The sequence below is a fragment of the Agelaius phoeniceus genome, chromosome 1 (assembly GCF_051311805.1).
Source record: "Agelaius phoeniceus isolate bAgePho1 chromosome 1, bAgePho1.hap1, whole genome shotgun sequence".
Classification (NCBI taxonomy): domain Eukaryota; kingdom Metazoa; phylum Chordata; class Aves; order Passeriformes; family Icteridae; genus Agelaius; species Agelaius phoeniceus.
In genome coordinates this window covers 613,092-632,818 of record NC_135265.1, presented here as the reverse complement: position 1 = coordinate 632,818, position 19,727 = coordinate 613,092, and the positions used below count along the sequence as shown (strand labels likewise).

The window sequence follows — 19,727 nt, the reverse complement described above, 5'->3', positions numbered from 1 at the left end:
AGGATTTCATATCAGAGCAATATTGCAGATGGATTCTGAGTGAAGATGGGGGTTAAAGACAAGGGATTGAAATGAGGGCTGTGTTTGGGGTTTTTTCCCTTGTTATTGGTTTTTTTTTTTTTTTTTTTTTTATTTTGGGATCAGTGGCTTCCAGAAGTTGAGTTGTGCTGTTTGAGGAATGGTGAACATGAATGTTCAGGGTGAGACTCTGCATTTCACACAGACCAACAATTGAAATGTTTGCACAGGTTCTGGTTTCTGAACAAACAGCATTAGAATATAAGTCCCTTCTGCTCATTTTCCTCTCCATGGACACCCAATGTGAGCTGGTTTTTCCTTTCTGTGCAGAAGCATCCCTGATGGCTCCTGCTCTTCTCCAGCTGGGACTGAGCTGCAGAACTGCTGCTCTTGGTCCATCTCTTCCCCTTCCCAGAGCTGTTCTGGTCCCAGTTTCACCTCCTGCCAAACACTGATCTTGTGACCTCTCCAAATCCCTGTTGGAGGTGCCTGGGACTGGAGAGATCATTCCTGGAAGCTGCTGATCTCAGTGGGGCTCCAGGAGAGCTGGAGAGGGGCTGGGGACAAGGCATGGAGGGACAGGACACAGGGAATGGCTCCCAGTGCCAGAGGGCAGGCATGGATGGGAGATTGGGAATTGAGAATTGTTCCCTGTGAGGGTGGGCAGGCCCTGGCACAGGGTGCCCACCCTGGATCCCTGGCAGTGCCCAGGCCAGGCTGGACAGGGCTGGGAGCACCTGGGACAGTGGGAGGTGTCCCTGCCATGGCAGGGGTGGCACTGGGTGGGTTTAAGGTCCCTTCCCACCCAAAGCATTCATGCATTCCATGATTCTTTTTGGTAGAATCATTTAGGTTGGAAAAGCCCTTTAGGATCACTTGCTCATTTATGAGTCCAGGCTGATGGGTTTATCAGGCATTTCAGATTACCCCTGAATTTGTGTTCCTGATTCTCCTCAGCTGGAGCTGTAGGGATTTGTCCTTTGCCCATGGAAAGCCCTGGGTAGTGCCAGGCTGAGCCTCTTTGAGTCTGTCTAGGAAAAACTTGAGAGATAATTTTCTTTCCAAGGTGTATTTGGAGACCTGTCCTTTAACTAATCACATGCTTTGATCCCATTGCATTATTAAAATTGCACATGTGAAACAGAGTGAAATGTTTGGTAGAGGACTGTGTATCCCCAGGTGATTCCCTCACTCTGAATTTTCATACAAACAAGTTTATTTTCCTTAACAGTGTTATTAACATGAGATTTCCTGTTCTGTCAGCTTTGTTTCATTATTTTTTGTGCAGCACTTCGGTCAGTTTTGGAACAGCTGCTGGAATTTCTCAGGGATGTGGTGTTGGACGAGCTTGGGGTCACTCTGGTTCTCTCAGACCTGATTTGAAATTCACTTTAGAGAGTCAGGAGTGCATTTGCCCACATTTACTGAGCCCTCCCTCACTGCTGCTGGGTCGGGGAGGTGAACATTGTCAATGGCACAGTGTCACATGGGTTTGAGAAATTCAGATTCTGCTCAGGGTTCCAGGGAGGTTTCTAATGCTGCTTTCCTCCCCTCTGTGTTTGTTGTCCCAGTTTGGGGCCCAGCTCCCTCAGCAGGGGTCTGTTTGCAGCTGGGGCTGGAGGAGCTCCAGCTTTTCCTTGTTTCCTGCTGCCCCCAGCCCTCACCTTTCCCTGTCCTGTGGCACACCTGTGAGCACACAGCCCCCCAAGCTGCACTCAGGGGCTTCTCCTGCTGGGCTCAGGTTTTAACAGAAACAGGGACGGGCATCGTGAGCACACTTGTCACACTCTGAGGGTGTGAAACACTTGCATGGCTGCCTCCTGTATCAGATATAGATGCACAGATCTCTGGTGTTATTTATGTGGGGATATAAATGGCACGAAGCTAATCCTTATAAAAATCAATTTGCCTTCTGCTTGAGAAAAATCTATTTTAATGGCAAAGACGTGGCAGTGCCATCTCCCTGATTTGGGGTCATTCTGGGTCACAGCCTCCTGTGTGTGTCCTGCTGGGAGCTTTTTGGGTGACCCTCAGCTGACTCCTCTGAACAGCTCCTTCCTTCTCCCTCATTTGCATTCCCACTGGAAGGGCTCCCTGTGCCCAGAGCTGGATTGCTCTGAGCATCCTCCACACCTCTTGTAGGAAACCTTCACACCTGTTTATTTGATTAAACCTTAATCATCTTCCAAGGGCCTCTGGTTCCCAGCATAAGGTTTAGAATTCCCTGTCTCGTGCCACAAGTGGAGCAGGATGGCTGAAGTGGCAGATTCCCTCCCTCCCAGCCCCTTCCTGTGCCCAGTGTCACACAACACCCCCTGTGTTTCATCCCCAGCACCTGGCAGCTGTGGAGGAGAGGAAGATCAAGTCCCTGGTGGCCCTTCTGGTGGAGACTCAGATGAAGAAGCTGGAGATAAAGCTTCGCCACTTTGAGGAGCTGGAAACCATCATGGACCGGGAGAAGGAGGCAGTAAGTGCAACTGGGGATCAGATTCTCACTGCAGATTCTGTGTGCCAGCACCTGGAAAAGCAGCAGCTCCTCCCCTCCCCTCTGTGTCCCTCTCCTTCAGCTGGAGCCCACAATTCCCTCCCACAGTGGCATCTGGGCCCTGTCCTGCTCCATCCAGTGTTCCTCTGTCCCATAAGCAGCACACTGGGGTATCTGGATTTGCTTCCTCATCCTTACCCTGAGCAGGAATGTGGAATTGAGCTTCATGTGGCCCTTTCACATGGATTGTGTCTGACCTCAGAACAGCTTTGCCCTGCCAAGAGTGAAAGGGGTGGAGCCCTCCCTTCCCCAGGGGAGGGAGCCAGCCCTGAGTGCCTTTCCCCTGACCCAAGGGGCTCCAAGGACACAGTTCAGGGTTTGGGGGCACTCAGCAGCTCCTGGGAAAGCCCTGCAAGTGGGATGTGGAGGTGGAAGGGGAATGCTCAGAGTGCCAGCCTCACTTTGTGCTGCTGCTGATGGGTTTGCCTGAGCTGGGAAGGCAGCAGCAGCTTCAGGAGAGGGGAGGGGAGTGAGGTCAGGGCATGGAGAGGAGCTGTCTGCACCTGGATTACTCAGGAATTAGCAGCAGTTGTGTCACGTGCAGTGCCAGAGGCTTTGGAGAAGTGTTTCCTCTCCAGCTCCTTGAAAGGTGACTCAAAATCTCATTTCTATCAGAATGGACAGTTTTTAATTTCTTTTTTCTGTCTGTAGCTGCCTCACTGTTGTGAGTAGACAGTTACTATGGATGGGTTGAAGATTCAAACTGGGTTATGTTGATTCATAATTGCAGGGATTTCTGCATTTACCCTTCTGTGTGAATTTAATGGAATTACAGCCCCATTTGGCATTCATTGAAAAGGCACCAGGTCCAACTCCTGCTCCTCACAGCACCCAAAACTAAACCATGAGCATCCTGCAGGCATTCCCTGAGCCCTGCCAGGCCTGATGCCATGGCCACATCCATGGAGAACCTTTTCCAATCCAGAGTTGCCCTAATCACACCGATGGAGTCTGACAAGATGTGGACTCCTCTTGGAGGAGGATGTCAGCAGGAATTTCTGGATTGCTCCACATCCTCCAGTGTTTCAGTCTGTGTTTGATTGGCAGCTCAGGAAATGGACCCAGCTCTTTTGGAAAGGTTCCCTGCAGATTCTTTCTTTGGGGGATATATTCCATTAGTGACAGGGAGGTTTTTTTTCCTCCCTTTTGAGGCATATGACATTTCCCTTTTTAAAAATGTGCATACAGATTTTCCCCTTGGCTTCCTGGTGGTTAAATTCGCTCTTTTCACCTGTCATTGTGGATATTTAGTGGAATAATTAAGGCAGCAAAGCCTCCTTGCTGCCACTGCACCCTGGGCCTGTCATTCCTGCTGCCCTGGCTTTCCTTGCAGGGAGGGAGCAGGGGCTGTGAGTGCTGACAGGAGTCGGTGCTGCAGCCTGCAGGGTGTTACATCTCAGGCAAAACACATTTATTTTATTTGTGTTTGAGCTGAGCAGTGTCAGCAGTGCCACTGCTGTGGGAAACCAGGGGATTGTTGGTGGAGCTTGGCCCACCCACAATTTCTAATGGCACCTAAAGCTTTGCTGGTTCTGTTCAGGGAGGAATTCCCGAATCCCTGAGGCTGGAAAAGCCCTCCCAGCCCATGGAGCCCCAGCTGTGCCCAGTGCCCACCTTGTTCCCAGCCCAGAGCACTCAGTGCCACCTCCAGGTGTTCCTGGGACACCTCCAGGGATGGGCACTCCAAACCTCCCTGGGCAGCCCCTTCCAAAGCATGACCACCCTTTCCATGGAGGAATTCCCCCTGAAAGGAAGCTCTGTGCTGGAGATGAAGCTGTGGCACTGATTTGTTGTGTGAGTGGCCATTAAGGGCTTGTAGTTGCCCCTCCTGGTGCAGCACTTTGACAGCAGCACAGACAGGGGTGTTGGATATTGTCACTGTCAGCTGTGACACCCAGAACCACCTCCCTGAATTCCAGCTGGTTTCCTGAGTGGGCTTTTGTGGGGAGGCTCTGCTGGAGAGGCTCCAGCAGGGGCCACAGAGATGTTCAGGGCTCTGGGGCATCTCTGATGAGCAGGGACTGCAGGAGCTGGGCCTGCTCAGCCTGCAGAAGGGAAGGCTCACAGGGGATCCCATCAATGCACACAAATCTCCCAATCTGTGTGCCAGGAGAAGGTGCCAGACTCTGCTCAGTGGCAGCACCAGGAGCAGTGGCACAAAGCAAAGCACAACAGCTCCAGCCCAGCAGCAGGAGCAGCCTCTGTCCATGCAGGGCCAGAGCCCTGGAACAGCTGCCCTGGCAGGGGTGGGTGGCATCCAGACCCTCCCAGCCCAGGCACTCTGGGGTTCTGGGCAGAGCTGACCTTGGTGAAGGCTCCCAGCCTTGCTCCTGCCTCATTCCTGCAGGAATGACTGAGGTGGGAGAGCAGCTGCAGGTCCCTGATGGAGTTCCCACTGGAAATGTGTTATTTAAAGGAATTGTTTTAGTGCCAGCTTGGGGGCAGAGCTGGGGGCTGTGTGTGAGGTGGGACAGAGCCTGCTGCAGAACCAGGGCTTTGGGTTGGCACTGGATCCCAGGCTTAAGCTTGGCTCAGCTTTAGCACCAGCTCACATTGTAATTGTCTTTCTGTGCCTTTTTTCCTCTGTCCAACTGTCTTTCCTCATCCCAAGCACAGGGATTGTGTAGAAGGGAAGTTTTCCCTGCTTTTCCTCCTCCGCTGTGAATTTTCAGGCCCTGGCTGCTCTTTGGGCATCCTTGTAAGGACTCTTTTAAACTGTAACGGGATGGGGTGCCACGAAGAGAGCAAAGCAGGGCCACAAAAGGGTCTCAGAGGAACAAAAGTGTTGCCTGAGCCTTTGTTTGGAGTCATTTGCAGGAATTCCTCTCCCAGCTGTCCGCCACCTCGGGAATGTTTCCCCACACACCCCATTTCCCCGGTGGGGTGGATTTATCGGGTGCTTCCCTCAGCAGATGAGAGCAGAAAAGAGCCAGGGCAGCGTGAATGATGCCATTGTGGCCGGGAGCAGCTCCCCCGGCCGGGCTCATGTTTAATTCATGGGCTCAGCCCAGCTGGGGCTGCTCAAAGGCTCCTCTGTGAGCTGCCTTCCCCTGCCCTGCCTGCCTCGTCAGCAGCCAGCCTGCCAGCACCACTACCGAGGCAGCTTGGGGATTTTTGGAGAACTCCTGCTAGGTGAGAGTCTCCTTGGCAACCTGCTTTTCAGCTGAACTGTGGAGCCTACCTTAAAACACTGCTTCAGTATTTGTACACGAGTCACGCAGCCCCGGGCCTGGCTGTCCGTGGGTATAACAATATATTATTGTATATATTAATGTAATAACGTGGGAATGGGTCAATATTCCTGCAATAAGTCAAACATCACTTCCTTCAGCAGAGCCCTGACCCATCATACAGATGCCCAGTGGTAGGAAAGCATTTCTGTAGCTTTTTTTGTCTTTTCATGGAATCTCAGACTGGTTTGGGTTGGAAGGATCTTCTGGATCATCCAGTTCCACCCAGGGCAGGGGCACCTTCCCTAGGCCAGATTGCTCAGGTCTCACTCTCTACGTGACTTCATAATTAATCAAAGCAGCCTATTTGATGTTAATTGGCCTAAATTAAATGAGGTTTTTTTACATAAAGCTCTTAATAATGCAAATCTGTGTCTGGCTGCTGTGACATCCAATTCCTGCACTCACAGGGTGGAGAAGGATCCTGCCTGTGATCCCTGAGCTCCTGCAGCTGCACACACCTTCTGCTTCAGGCTTCCCTAGAAAATCCCCTGAGGTTCCTGCTCTCCCTCATTCCAACATGCAGAAGATGCAGAGGAAAACCCCCCAGTTTCTCCCAGAGCTGTGCTAGGGCTGAGTTCTCAGTGCAGAGCTCAGTGAGTAACGAGCTGTGCTGCTGAGAGGCTTTAGGACAGAACAAGGTGAGTTCATGTGTCCCAGCTAGAAAAAGCTGCAGAGCCTTTCCCAGAACCTGCTGCAAACATCCACAGGACAGCAGTTCCTTTGGGTTTGGGATGAGAGACTTCTTCCAACCCAACCCACTGATGGGCAGGAGCAGGTGGGAAATGCACCATTGCTAACTCAGCTCTGCCCTTCGTCCTGTCCTGGCACATCTGGAGCAGCAGAGGCAGGAGATGTTTGAAATGCACCATTTTTCACTGACCTCTGTCCTGGCACAGCTGGAGCAGCAGAGGCAGCAGCACAGCTGGAAATGCACCATTGGTAATTCATTATTAACTCTGCCCTCTGTCCTGGCACAGCTGGAGCAGCAGAGGCAGGAGATGTTTGAAATGCACCATTGGTAACTCATTATTAACTCTGTCCTGTCCTGGCACAGCTGGAGCAGCAGAGACAGCAGCACAGCTGGAAATGCACCATTGCTAACTCCTTATTAACTCTGTCCTGTCCTGGCACAGCTGGAGCAGCAGAGGCAGCAGCTGCTGACTGAGAGGCAGAACTTCCACATGGAGCAGCTCAAGTACGCCGAGTTGAGGGCTCGCCAGCAAATGGAGCAGCAGCACAGCCAGAACCCCCAGCAGCCCCACCAGCACCCCAGCGGGCCTGGCATCACCCCCCTGGGGGCACCAGCACACCCAGGGCTGCTGCCCCACCAGCAGCCCCCACCCTACCCCATGATGCACCACCAGATGCCACCTCCTCACCCACCTCAGCCAGGTAAGAGCTGGGAGCAGGGAGTTGCTGCCCTGAGCCTGAGCAGTGAGCCCAGAGGGAGAGGGGTGCCCATGGGGCTGTGGATGCTCTGGGTTACTGGTTTATAATGGGGCCACTGCCAGACACAGTTTGCTGCTGCAAAGATGAGCCGTGCATGTTCTGCAGCTTCGTTATGGAGCTCCCACCCCCATCCCAGATGTGGGGAGGAGGTGTTTTATGGAGGGGGGAACCCCAGGAGTGGGGGAGTGCCAGGGTGGGAGGCAGTGGGCACCAGCAGCAGAAATTCCTTCCAGCCACAGGAAAACACTTTTCTCCTTCAGGGACTCATCAGCTCCAGAGCAGATTGTCCAGCAGGGCTGGGAGTCCCCTGCCTGGGACAGTCAAGCTCTAAAGTGAAATATGAAGCTGCCCCAAGCATTTCCAGATGTTTTTAGGTTATTTGTATTTCCCTAGACTTGTTTTATAATGGGTGATCTGAGCAGATGCTCCTTCAAAAACAGTCACTCCTCAAATTCTCCAGTTCATGGCACACCAAAAGTGCAGAAATTAAGGGAAAGGACTGGGAGGGGCAGCAGGGGCAGGAAGCTCCTTAAGGACCTTCTTTGGCAGGAGACCTGGCTGTGAGAGGTTTCTGTGTCCTGCCTGGATGGTTTGGTGCCAGGGGAGGGTCTCAGGACTCTGTTGGTCAGAGGGGTCACCTGCAAGTCTGCAGTGCAGCCTCTCCTGCTGGCAGGGCCCTGTCCTGCTGAGGGTTGGGTATCTCCAGGGGTGGGTACTCCTGATTCCAGAGGGTGGGGTGATCAGGTGAGGATGTGAATTGGCAGCTTTTACTTGCTAAAGGTTGTTGAAATGGTAATTTAAAATCAAATAACGGTGCTGGCACGTGGGAACCCGGCTGTGGGACTGGATACAGCCAAGGAGGAGCTTGACCAAAACCTGCTCCAGAAGCAAACCTGATCAGTTATTAGCCAAAAATATTTGGGAAGATTTTTCATAGGCAGCTGCTGAAGAAGCTGGAAAGTTTGGGTGTCGTAATCCACATAGAACATGGCAACAAGAAGCTGCAGGAACTTGGACTTTCCTGTTGAGACAAAAAGTGTTTGGTTTGGGAGGGAGCAGAAGGGCCCAGGAAAACAGCAGGATTTGCAGGTGAGAAGGAAAATGGGAAGGATCTAATCCAAGTGGATCTGCAGAGTAATCAAAGTGGGTTCCCTCAGCAGGGGCAGAGTTCTGGTGCTGGGCAGGGAGGGAAGAGGTGTCTGGTGAGGCTCAGGCTCACTCTGCTTTTAAGGCTCAGGGAGCTCCTGGGTTTACTGTGGACAAAATCCCTGGGACTCTTTGGGAGCTGGTATGGTTTTTGCTGGAATTAGACTGGGAGTGTGATAAAACAGGGTGTAGTTTTAGACTCAGATTGAAAACCTGAGCACAGCTCAGGGCTGCTCCCATGAAGGAATAACCTGGAAAGGGACAACTGGCAAATGAGAGCAGAGGGAAGGAGGGAACCCTGGCACACCCATACACAGCTGTCCCTCCCACACTGCTGTGGAGGCTGGGACAAGGTTAAAGCATTTGTTAATTGGTTCAAGTATTTGTTCACTGGGGGCTGAGAGCTCCCCTGGCTCACTCAGCCCTGTGTTACTGCAGCCCTCACAGCCCTTCAGGCTCTGCATTCCCCGAGCAGGGACAGGGAATGGGCTCTGTCCATTAGTCACAACAGCTCTCTTCCAGCTTTGATTAAAGCTGCTCAATAGACTGGCTTTCCCAGCAGCACCTCCCCTGGCTGGGGCTCAGCTCTCCTGGCTCCCAGCAGCATCCAGAGCTGTCTCATTCCCCAGGACCAGGATGTGCCCTCACCTCCTCTGACAGTTCTCTCTTTGATGCTCTTGTAAAGGGAGGAATTTGAGGCCCACTCCAAGTTTGGAGCAAACCCCTCTGTGTCCCCAGCCAGAGCCCAGCTGATCTTGCCTAGAAAGCAGAGGAGGCTCCTTGCCTTGAGTTCTTCAGAGGAAGTTTGTTAGGAATGCCTGGGGTTAGGGAAGCCCAGGGGTGCCAAAGCTCTTTGGCTGCACAGTAGAGTTATTCTAGCTTGGGAGCATGGAGAGGAAATGGTGAATGTCAGCTTGGTCACCCCACACCTGTGAGTGCCCTCAGTGGATCTGCCCCCAAGTCTCCTGCAGCCTTTGTGGAGATCCCAAAATTTGGTGAGTGTGAGGAGATCATGGAGTCCTGCAGTGGTTTGGGTTGGACCTTGAAAATCACCCAGTGCCACCCCTGCCATGGCAGGGACACCTTCACTGTCCCAGGCTGCTCCAAGCCCTAATGTCCAGCCTGGCCTTGGGCACTGCCAGGGATGGGGAGGAGAAACCCCCAAACCCCTGAGAGTGATCCAGGGGCACCATGGAGCAGCTGGGCTGGGAATCCCTGCCAGCTCCTGCTGTGCTGGCCAGGTTTCACTGCAGACCTCACCTTGGTGCTCAGTGCTGGTTCCTGACAGGTTCTGAGCTCAGCAGCAGCTGCAGGTGCCACCCTGGGCTCAGCAGAGCATGAGCAGAACACCCTTGAGTGACTGATGAGAGCTGAAGGGATGGGGGAAGCAAAGGGAGGAAAGGATCTGAGATGGCATTGGAGAGGAAAGAGAGGAGGATAAATCCCTGCTCAGGGCAGAAGCAGCAAAGTCAAGCTCTTACCTAAAAGTTAAAAAGAGAGGCTTCTCCCAGAAGTCTGGTTTTTAGCTCAGGTGTCAGTCTGGACATGGTGGTGGAGAGCATCTCCAGTGCTGTGCCCATCTGGAGAGCATCTCCAGCCAAGGGTCACCCACTTCTCCTTGGCATGGCCGTGTCTGGTTCTGCTGGGCCATAGAATTCATTTTCCCTGAGCTTATTTATTCCTTTGCCCTGGAATGAAAACTTTTAGAACAGGAAAACAAAGTTGGGTCCCAATTTCACTGTGAAAAGCTGCCCCTTGTCATTGCAATAGGAAATCAAATTCCCAGTTTTTTCCCATGGTACCACTTTGGACACTGCATTGATTTCTCTTCAAGCCCTGGGCTGGTGATCAATGGGATGAGAACTCCTGGTTCTGGTGATACCCATGGTGTGGAATGGGAGAAACTTCTGGAAATCCTTGGAGGAAGAGAGCTGAGAAGTGTAGCTGTCATTGTTAACTCTTCCTTCAGGTGGGATTTTCAGCTGGTAAACAGTTTCTGACCTAAGGCAGAAATGGAATGAGGAGGGCAGGATACACTTCCCACCACAGCTGGATGAGCAATTTTAATAACCTTTCCCTGATAGATTTTACCTCCTTTTCTGTCCGTGGTTGAAATACTCAAAAAAAGGGACTTTGTCAGGAATTTTGGGCTTGGGGTTTTTCAGCTGCTGAGCATTTCATTATTTGTGGCTTTAAATTGAGTTGCTGGACACTATTTGCTTCCTTATTGGACTGGTGATGATTCCAGGGGGCTTTTGGGGTACAGAAAAGGATTTTGAGTTTGCTTCCTTTAGGTAAATATTCCCTGTCAGCTGTCAGTGCTCCCCATTTCCCCATCAGATGTGCAGAGCTTGCAGGGAGCAGTGGGATGGGAGGAAATCCAAGTCAGGGGCTGGTGAAAGGGGCTGGAGCTGATCCATGGCCGTGCAAGCAGGGTGTAATTTGGGATTGGAGCTGTCAGGGTGGTTGGTGACACAGGGACACTGACACCACCTTGGGCTCCTCTGCTGCAGTTTGGCTCTTTGGGGCTGGAGTAGTGAACAAAGCAGTAAATACCTGATACATTACAGAATTGCTGGCCTCAAGCAGTCAATCAGTGACCCCAGGACAGCTCCTCTGGAGGGACCAGCACTGCCCTCCCCTCCCCTGCTGAGGGCTGAGCTCTCCCTGGGGTGTTGGGTGGGGGATCCTTTCCTTGGGGTGTTGGGTGCAGCATCCTTTCCTTGGGGTGTTGGGTGGGGGATCCTTTCCTTGGGGTGTTGGGTGCAGCATCCTTTCCTTGGGGTGTTGGGTGGGGGATCCTTTCCTTAGGAGGGGGACAGCAGCAGCTCCCCAGAGATGCTCCAGTGTCTCCTATGTGCCTCCTGGGAATGGTGCCCCAGGGAATGGTGCCCTGGGAATGGTGCCCCACAGAGGCTGGGAATGGTGCCCCTGGGAATGAGGGGCTGGGAATGGTGCCCCCTGGGAATGGTGCCCTGGGAATGGTTCCCCAGGGAATTGTGCCCCAGAGAGGCTGGGAATGGTGCCCCCGGAGCAGGGCTGGCTCTGGCCTGGGAGGGCTCTGGAGGCAGGGCAGGAACAGAAATGCTGGGTGCCAGTGAAGTGGGAACTCTGCCTCTCCTTCCCCAGACACGAGGCTCAGTGACTTGCTGTGGTTAATTATTCACACTGCTTGGCTGGGGAGGGAAGGGTGGCTTTGCTGCTGGAATATCCCTGCCCATGGCAGGGGTGGCATGGGATCAGCTTTAGGGTCCCTTCCAACCCAGACCATTCCAGATTCCCAGAGCCTGTGAAGCCTGTTCCCAGTGGGAAGGAGCACACCTTGGGATGCCAGCAGGTGTTCCTGGGGCTGTTCTGTGCCTCTCCCGTGTCAGGGCTGGGAAGCAGCTCCTCCAGCAGAGCAGGGTGGCAGCCAGGCTCATCCCCAGAGCTGCTCCATGCCCTCCCAAGGCCATCCTGCACGGAGCCCTGGCTGTGTCCACAGGTTTTCCCTGCACAGGCTGGGCAGGGAGAGGTGCCGGAGGATTTGGATCAGCTCCAAGCCTCATGCATCAAAACAAAACCCCTCTGGCTGCTTATCAGCCCAGTGCTCCTCAAGTGCTGATTTAATAGAGGGAGAGGCTTTTTAATGGAGATAAATACCTTGGAGAGCCTCTGAAGGCAGCTCCTGCCCGTTTCCCTGGGCTGTGGAGCTGCACTGGCAGCAGGGGAGGGTGAACCTGCCCTGCCCCTCCGTGTGAGGGGTTTTCAGTCAGTTAAATCTCGTTGTGTTGAACCTTTGGGCTGGATCTCTTGCTGCAGCTGCTGCTCCTAAGCTCTCCCCCCTATGTAGGTCACACTTGCACATTTTCTGCTTGAGCCGCTGTCTTGGAGCGCTTTCTCTTGGAAAAAAAGGAAAACATCTCTGTGAAGCAGGGCTGTGCTTGTGCTGTGGTGGCAGCAGTGGTTTCCCCTTGGTTAATCCCACTCAGGGTGGGGTCAGTGCCTGGGTGCTCTCACTTGGGTGTTTTGGAGCTGGGATGGGATGGGCTTGTTCCTCTGCCAGCTCCCTAAGGTGATTTTGAGATGAAAATGTTGCATCCTGTGTCAGGAAGGGGAAAAATGGGAGCCAAAGCCCCACACAGAGGAGCTTCTCAGCTTCTGCACAACTTCAGCTTCAGCTGCTTGGTTTTAAACCTCCAAGGCTTAACAGGGAGAAAAGCTCAGGACACTCCAAGGCCCAGGGAGGAGGGAGCTTCCCAGTGAGCACTGCTGGGACATTTGGGGTTGATTTGGGTTGCAAGAGACCTTAAGGATCATCCAGTGCCATCCCTGCCATGGCAGGGACACCTCCCACTGTGCCAGGCTGCTCCCAGCCCTGGACCCTGCCAGGGATGGGACACACTTTGCATTTATGAAGAAAAGACACTTTATAAAGTAGGTTTAGTTTCTGTTCAGTGGTGGTTTTAGCTCAGCTGGGGTTGATTTGCATATAAAACACCCTTGAATCTTCACGTCCCTGTGGGTTTGGCAGCCTTTCCCTGAAGGAATTCGTGCCCAGTGCTGGAGTTCCACTGAAGCCACTCAGTGTGTAGTAAAGTCTGATTCAGCTTCAGGTGTTTCAGAAGAGGGATTTTAATATTAATCACTTCATTAGTGAGAGAGGATCTCGTAGGCCTGTGGTGTTCAGGGATGGCCAAGTTATTGAGGCTCCTGTCAGGTGGCAGCTCCCAGGCTGGGAATTTCTCAGTTCCCACCTTTCCTGGGCCTCTCAAACACAGCTGTATTGTTCCAGTTTTTATATTTGTATTCCCTGATCAACCTTTATTTTGCCAGTGAATGACACCCCTCGTAGCTGTGAATGTCTCCTTCTGCTGCAAAGCCTCTGAGCCTCTGGGAGCTTGGAACTGGATGATTTTCCCAATATCCCATTCCTCTGGTAGTGAGAAGCCATTCCCTGGCTCCTGTCCCATGTCCCAAGTCCCTCTCCAGCTCTCCTGGAGCCTCTTTGGCTCTCAGGTCCTTCCCCCTTTGCCTGGGGTTAGGGGGCAGGAGCTGTTTCCATCCCTGTCTCATTAAAATCCTGTCCCTCCATGGAAGTGTGATGAAGGAAATGGAATTGGATTGTGCCAAACCATCCCTCAAATGAGATTTTAAAGCATGGGAAACCTGTTCCTTCCCTGGAACAGGGAGGTCTCCCACAGAGCTGATTTGTGAGGAAGAGCCTTGCAATCTTCCCTCAAAGCAAAACAGGGAATCAGGGTAGGAATTCCTGTGCAGCCCAGTTTGAACTGTATGATTTCAGTTCTCTCTCCAAATTTATCCATGAGGAGGCTTCATGGCTGCTCCTTTCCATCAAGGCTCTTCCTCTGATGCCTTGTTACTGCATTTGCTTCCCAGCACCTGCATTCCATGGATGCCCTTTCTGCTTCCAGTGGCTTTGCCTGTGCTGTCTCCCACTTCTCCCTTGTGGGGAGCTTCCAGGTGCCCCCTGGCCCTGCCTGGAGGTGTGCTGGGGGTCAGAAGGCATTTTCTGGGGAGTCAGAAGGCATTTCCCGGGGTGTGCTGGGAATCAGAAGGTGTTTGCTGGGGGGTCAGAAGGTGTTTGCTGGAGTGTGCTGGGGGTCAGAAGGTGTTTGCTGGGGGGTCAGAAGGCATTTTCTGGGGGATCAGAAAGGCATTTCCCGGGGTGTGCTGGGGGGTGAGAAGGGAATTCCCCCTTGGATAGGCTGGGGTCTCCTGCAGTTTCCTGGGGTGTGGAGTGCACCTGGAGCCGCCTGTGCCGCACGGTTGTGCCAGGGCTGGGAGCAGGACCCTGCTGCCTGTCGCTGCCGGCTCTCACCGTGTCTGTCCCTCCCTGCAGGCCAGCTGCCGGGCTCCCTGCTGCCGGGCCAGCCCCTGCCGGGCCGGATGATCCCTGCCAGCATCCACGGCGGCGGCGGCGGCGGGGCGGCCCCGCCCGGCATGGCCCCGATGGCCGGGAACCTGCTGGGGCCACGCGTGCCACTGGCTGCCCCCAACGGAATGTGTAAGTGCAGCCTGACAGGGGGGGTGATCCTGGTAATCCTGGGCTCCCCTGCCCTGCAGACCCCTGCTTCCTGTGCGAACAGTGGGATCTGTGTAGGTGCACCCTGAAAGGGGTAATCCTGGTAATCCTGGGCTCCCCTGCCCTGCAGACCCCTGCTTCCTGTGGGAACAGTGGGATCTGTGTCAGTGCATCCTTCAGGGGTGGGTGATCCTGACAGTCCTGGGCTCCCCTGCCCTGCAAACCCCTGCTTCCTGCAGGGATAGTGGGATCTGTGTAAGTGCACCCTGAAAAAGGGATGGATAATCCTGGTAGTCCTGGGCTCCCCTGCCCTGCAAACCCCCTGGTTCCTGGGAGTCTCAGGATCTGTGCTGCCAGGGATGTGCTGGAAGCTTTAAGTGCCTCTCAGCCCTCTGGGCATCCCAACACATTCCATTGTTCTTTATTTTATTTATAACATCCCTTATTTTATTTATAAGCATACAGAGGCTTGGTGGTGATGATCAAAAGCCTCTCCTGACTTTAGTGGAGGGTCAGGGATTAAATGTAATTTCTAAATAGCGGAGGTCAGAGTAGAATCCAGTTCAATTATTCCTTACTGAAAACTTGGCACCCTGGAATTGGAGCATGGAAATCATGATTAGGAAGAAGGAGAGGATAAACCATGTAAAGAACATTCCCAGTATAAAGTGTGTACCTCCAAAAATGAAGTTGATTTATGGCAGCCAAAAAAGCAGCTGGATCAGGAGCCATGGTGTGGGAGTTGTTGAATGAGTGTGAGAGTGTGGCCAAGCTCAGAAGGCAGAAGACAAGCTGGCACAGAGAGGGATGACTGAGGAATTCTCCATCAGGGATTCCTCAATAAATTTGCCATTATTAATTGCAGCCTGGCCCAGCTGCTGCTCAGGAATCCTCACCCCAAAATGCTCAGTGTGGTTCTCACCAGACGAGCAGGAATTGCCATCACTTGTAGTACCTCTCCCAAAAAATAATTGGGAAAAGCCCTTTAGATTTTGGCTTCAGCAGCAGGAGCTGCTGTGAGCTGTGACTCAGGGGCGTTCCCAGCCCCAGCAGGAGAGCTCTGTGCTATTTCTGCTTGGGCACTGCTCCTGTTCTCTGCTCCCCAGCCTTACTTTTCCCTCCTTTTCCCCGAGCCTTTACCGCTGGGAATGTCTCGTGTCAGGTTGTATTCCTGTTTGCACTCTTCCCTTCCCTTCCCTTAATTTCTCCTTTTTTCCTCCCCTGCTAAACAAGTCAGTCATGTTCCATTAGCATCTCCTCTCTGGGCACGAGGCTGGCCCTTTGTACCCTCCTTCCTCCCCTCCTCACTGCATCTGTGGATTCCTCTGCTTTAACCTACATCCATCCTTCAGAGGGAGGAGCAGCCTCTGTTGATACCAAACCTATTGTTCCATCTGTTTTAAACAGAGAAGAGCTGTAATTTGGGCTGGAGCACAGAGCTGGCAGGTGAGAGGTGCCAATTCCAGCTCTGCAAGTTGCTTGGCGTGGATTTGCCAGCTGCTGAGCTGCATCCCCAGCATCTTGTCCACAAAAATATAGGAGCTTTTGCTCTTTCACAGAGCCCATGCAGTGCTGGGTGGTGGAAAAGCAAACTAAAGGTGCAGCAGAGCTTCAGGAGCCATTCCTGGGCTCTGGCTGCAGGAACTCCCCTCGGACAGACTGTCTGTCCTGTGGGCTGGAGACACGCGGGTGTTGTGTCCCTTCTCTGTGTCCAGCCCCTCCTGCTGTCCCCGTTGTGTCCTCACTGTCCCCGTTGTGTCCTCACTGTCCCGCTCTGTCCCCCCTGTCCCTCACTGTCCCATTGTGTCCCTCCCTGTCCCTGACTGTCCCGCTGTGTCCCCCCTGTCCCCCCTGTCCCTGACTGTCCCGTTGTGTCCCTCACTGTCCCCATTGTGTCCTTCCCTGTCCCCCCTGTCCCCCCTGTCCCTCCCTGTCCCCCCTGTCCCTGACTGTCCCGCTGTGTCCCCGCAGACCCCGGCCCGGCGCAGCCCCCGTTGTGTCCCTCCCTGTCCCCGTTGTGTCCCTCCCTGTCCCGCTGTGTCCCCCCCTGTCCCGCTGTGTCCCCCCTGTCCCCCCTGTCCCTGACTGTCCCGCTGTGTCCCCCCTGTCCCTGACTGTCCCGTTGTGTCCCCCCCTGTCCCTGACTGTCCCGCTGTGTCCCCCCTGTCCCTGACTGTCCCGCTGTGTCCCCGCAGACCCCGGCCCGGCGCAGCCCCCGCCTCCCGCGGAAGGAGTGACCCCACCCCCGGCCGGAGCCCCGCCGGCCTCTGCCGCTCCCTAAGGCAGCCCCGGAGGAGGAGGAGGAGGAGGAGGAGGAAGGAGCTTCCACAGCAGCGGAGTGGTGACCAAAAGAGAATTCCTCAGTTCCCTTCTGTTCCTGGGGAGGTGTCCCCTCCCCTCCCGGCCGTGGGCACGGCTGGCATGGTTGGCAGGGCTGGCACTCCCCTCTCCCCCTGCAGCCCCCAGGGCTCGGTGTTGCCAGGGGAAGCTGCAGGTAGGGGTGCCAGGAGTGCCTCCACGTTGCTGCTGGGAAGTCCTTCACCCCTTGGCCTGCTGGCCTTGCAGAGCTCCACGCTGGTTTCCTTCCTCTTGGTGCTTTGGGCTTCTCCTGCAGGGTGAAACAATCCAGGTCTTAGGGCAGGAGCTGAGCTTTAGGATGTGCCCACCCCGGGGGGATTGGGTGTTCTGGGGTCTCTGGGCTGAGCAAAGCACCGAGAGCAGAGGCCAAACCAGAGCTTGGGGCAGAGCAGGAGAGGCAGGGGCACAGCCCAGCAGCCAGGCCTGCAGGGATTCCTGGTGGCTGCAGCCACAGCTGCTTCTAACTTATTACAGGAAATATTGATCCATGGCAGTGAAACCAGGAGTGAATCAATCAGAATAAAACCACTCAATGGTAGGAGTTCTCTTGCTCCAGTTTTTACCTTTCCTTTGCCTTTGGAGGTGGTAGTTGGACCTTCCCTGAGTAGTTTGGTGCAGTAGCCAACTGAGGAATAACCCCCCATTTTTAGTCCCTCTTTTTGGAGCATATACTTTGTACTTTTTAAAATGAAGAAAACAAACAAAAAAAAAAAAAATTAAAGTAGGTAGCGAAGAAGTGCTAGAATTTGGGATTGGGTTGGGATGGCTGGGATGGGAATGGCAGAACTACCTCTGGACAGCCAGGGCAGCAGCTGGGACAGCTCCTGTCCCCCCAGTGCAGCTGCAGGGGTGGGGAGGGCAGCAGCTGCAGCAGGCAGACCTGGGAGCACTCCAGAGCTGCCAGAACTTGGGGAAAAGTCCTGCAAAAAGTCCTTTTCTGCCTGTGCTTCGGGTTCTCTGCCCTCCTCCTGGCCCAGCAGCGTTTGGGGTTTCCCTGCCGAGGGTCTGGATGCTGCTCCTTGATTTCAGGGATGGCTTTTGTCCAGGTTGGGCTGGAGAGAGGCTCCCAAAAACTCTGGAACCTCCAGAACCGCTTCCAGCATTTAAAAATTCAGGCTTTGCCAGGTCTTCCAGCACAGGGGCTTTCCCATTCCCCTTCCCAAGGCTTCCTTCCCCTCCAGGCTCTTTGGGGTGAGCGTGGGATTTCTGGTGCAGCCCTTAGTCCAGTTTAGAGTAACCTCAGGTTGTTTTTAGCGTGAGCAGTTCCCAGGGTCCAGGTGGAGACTATTTTTTACTGTCCTAGTGCTGATCCTGCTAAGGACCTGGGTCCTGGACTCTGTTTTGTTTCTGTATAAATAATCCCTGTGCCCACTTTTTCACCTGATCTCTGTATAGGGCCGGTTTGATTCCTGCAGCAGCCACCCAATTTTGTGAAATAAAAGCAAAAAAAAGCGGTTTTTGTACAAAGCCTGTGGAGTTTGTGAAGTCTCCTTTGCCTCTGTGTGTGTGGGAAGAGCTGGCAATCGTTGCTGTGTGGGAATGGGGCTGTGCTGGGGCTGGGTGTGAGCTCCAGAGGAGCAAACACAAACCCTGAGCTTGGGGGAGGCATGGAAGCCATGGGGGAAGCACAGACCCTTCCCACAGTGGGAATGTGCTGGGGGGACGGGTCCTGTCAGGGTTCAGAGCTCAGGGAGTGGCTGCAGCAGAGCAGCCCCAGAGCATCCCTGCTGTTGGGGTCCTGCTTCCCGCTGGGATCGGGCTGGGAGGGCAGCTCTGATGTGCCAGGCTGGGCTGGGGGAGCCCTGTCCCACTGCTCTGCCAGGTCCTGCTGCCTGTGCTGCTCTTCCTGTGATCCCCCCGGGCTCCTCAGGCTGCAGCAGGGCTCATGTGCTGATTAAACTGAAACCAGAATCCAGTCTGGATGATATCCAGCCATTCCCCTGCCATGCCCAGTGGCAGCCTCTGCCTCAGAAGTGGCACCTCTTCCATTCCAGGCATCCTGTAATGCCCACAGTCCTCAGTTCCCTAGGAGGGAAAAGCCCAGGGATAGAGCTGTGTCCCTGGCTTCAGGACATGCCATGAAAGGCACATTCCCAGCTGGGAATTCTCCTTGGATAGGCTGGGGGGTCTCCAGGGCTGGGGTCTCCTGCTGAGCATCCTCTTGAGGGCTGCTTGGAGCTGCCCCTGCTCGGGGCAGGAAGAAAAGGGAAGGAGCTCTTGGATCTTTGCATTCCAGCAAGGCTTGTCCCAGCAATGGTCATTTCTCCTCCTCTCATCCTGAAGATCATTTTCCTGAAGGATGCACAGAAACTGGTAAATCATAAATGTCAGTTTTGGAAGTTTTCTTTTTACAGGCTTCAAATCTTTGTGGTCGCTGCCGAGGCCGGGCTGGGCAGAGCTGGAGTGAGGCAGAGAGGGATGGATGGGCTTTGGGATCCATTGGATGGGCTTTGGGATCCCATGGATGGGCTTTGGGGTCCATTGGATGGGCTTTGGGATCTCATGGATGGGCTTTGGGATCCCATTGGATGGGCTTTGGGATCCCATGGGATGGGCTTTGAGATCCCATGGATGGGCTTTGGGATCCCATGGGATGGGCTTTGAGATCACATGGGACGGGCTTTGAGATCCCATGGGTGGGCTTTGGGATCCATTGGATGGGCTTTGGGGTCCCATGGGATGGGCTTTGAGATCCCTTGGATGGGCTTTGGGATCCATTGGATGGGCTTTGGGGTGCCATGGGATGGGCTTTGAGATCCCATGGATGGGCTTTGGGGTCCATTGGATGGGCTTTGGGATCCCATGGATGGGCTTTGGGGTCCATTGGATGGGCTTTGGGGTCCATTGGATGGGCTTTGGGGTCCCATGGGATGGGCTTTGGGGTCCATTGGATGGGCTTTGGGGTCCATTGGATGGGCTTTGGGGTCCCATGGATGGGCTTTGGGGTCCAGTT

At 54.0% G+C, this 19,727-nt stretch overlaps 1 protein-coding gene across 1 annotated transcript in view; it reads left to right on the top strand.

Annotated features, from left to right (window-relative positions):
* SMARCC1 (SWI/SNF related BAF chromatin remodeling complex subunit C1) overlaps window positions 1–18,241 on the top strand; it is a 69,254-nt gene extending 51,013 nt beyond the window's left edge. The window contains exons 25-28 of the mRNA XM_054628775.2: window positions 2,351–2,485; window positions 6,930–7,188; window positions 14,234–14,398; window positions 16,612–18,241. Of these exons, the coding sequence (XP_054484750.2) occupies window positions 2,351–2,485; window positions 6,930–7,188; window positions 14,234–14,398; window positions 16,612–16,697 (645 nt within the window). The 3' untranslated portion in view covers window positions 16,698–18,241. The remainder of the gene's footprint in view (window positions 1–2,350; window positions 2,486–6,929; window positions 7,189–14,233; window positions 14,399–16,611) is intronic.
* The last annotated feature ends 1,486 nt before the right edge of the window (window positions 18,242–19,727 follow it).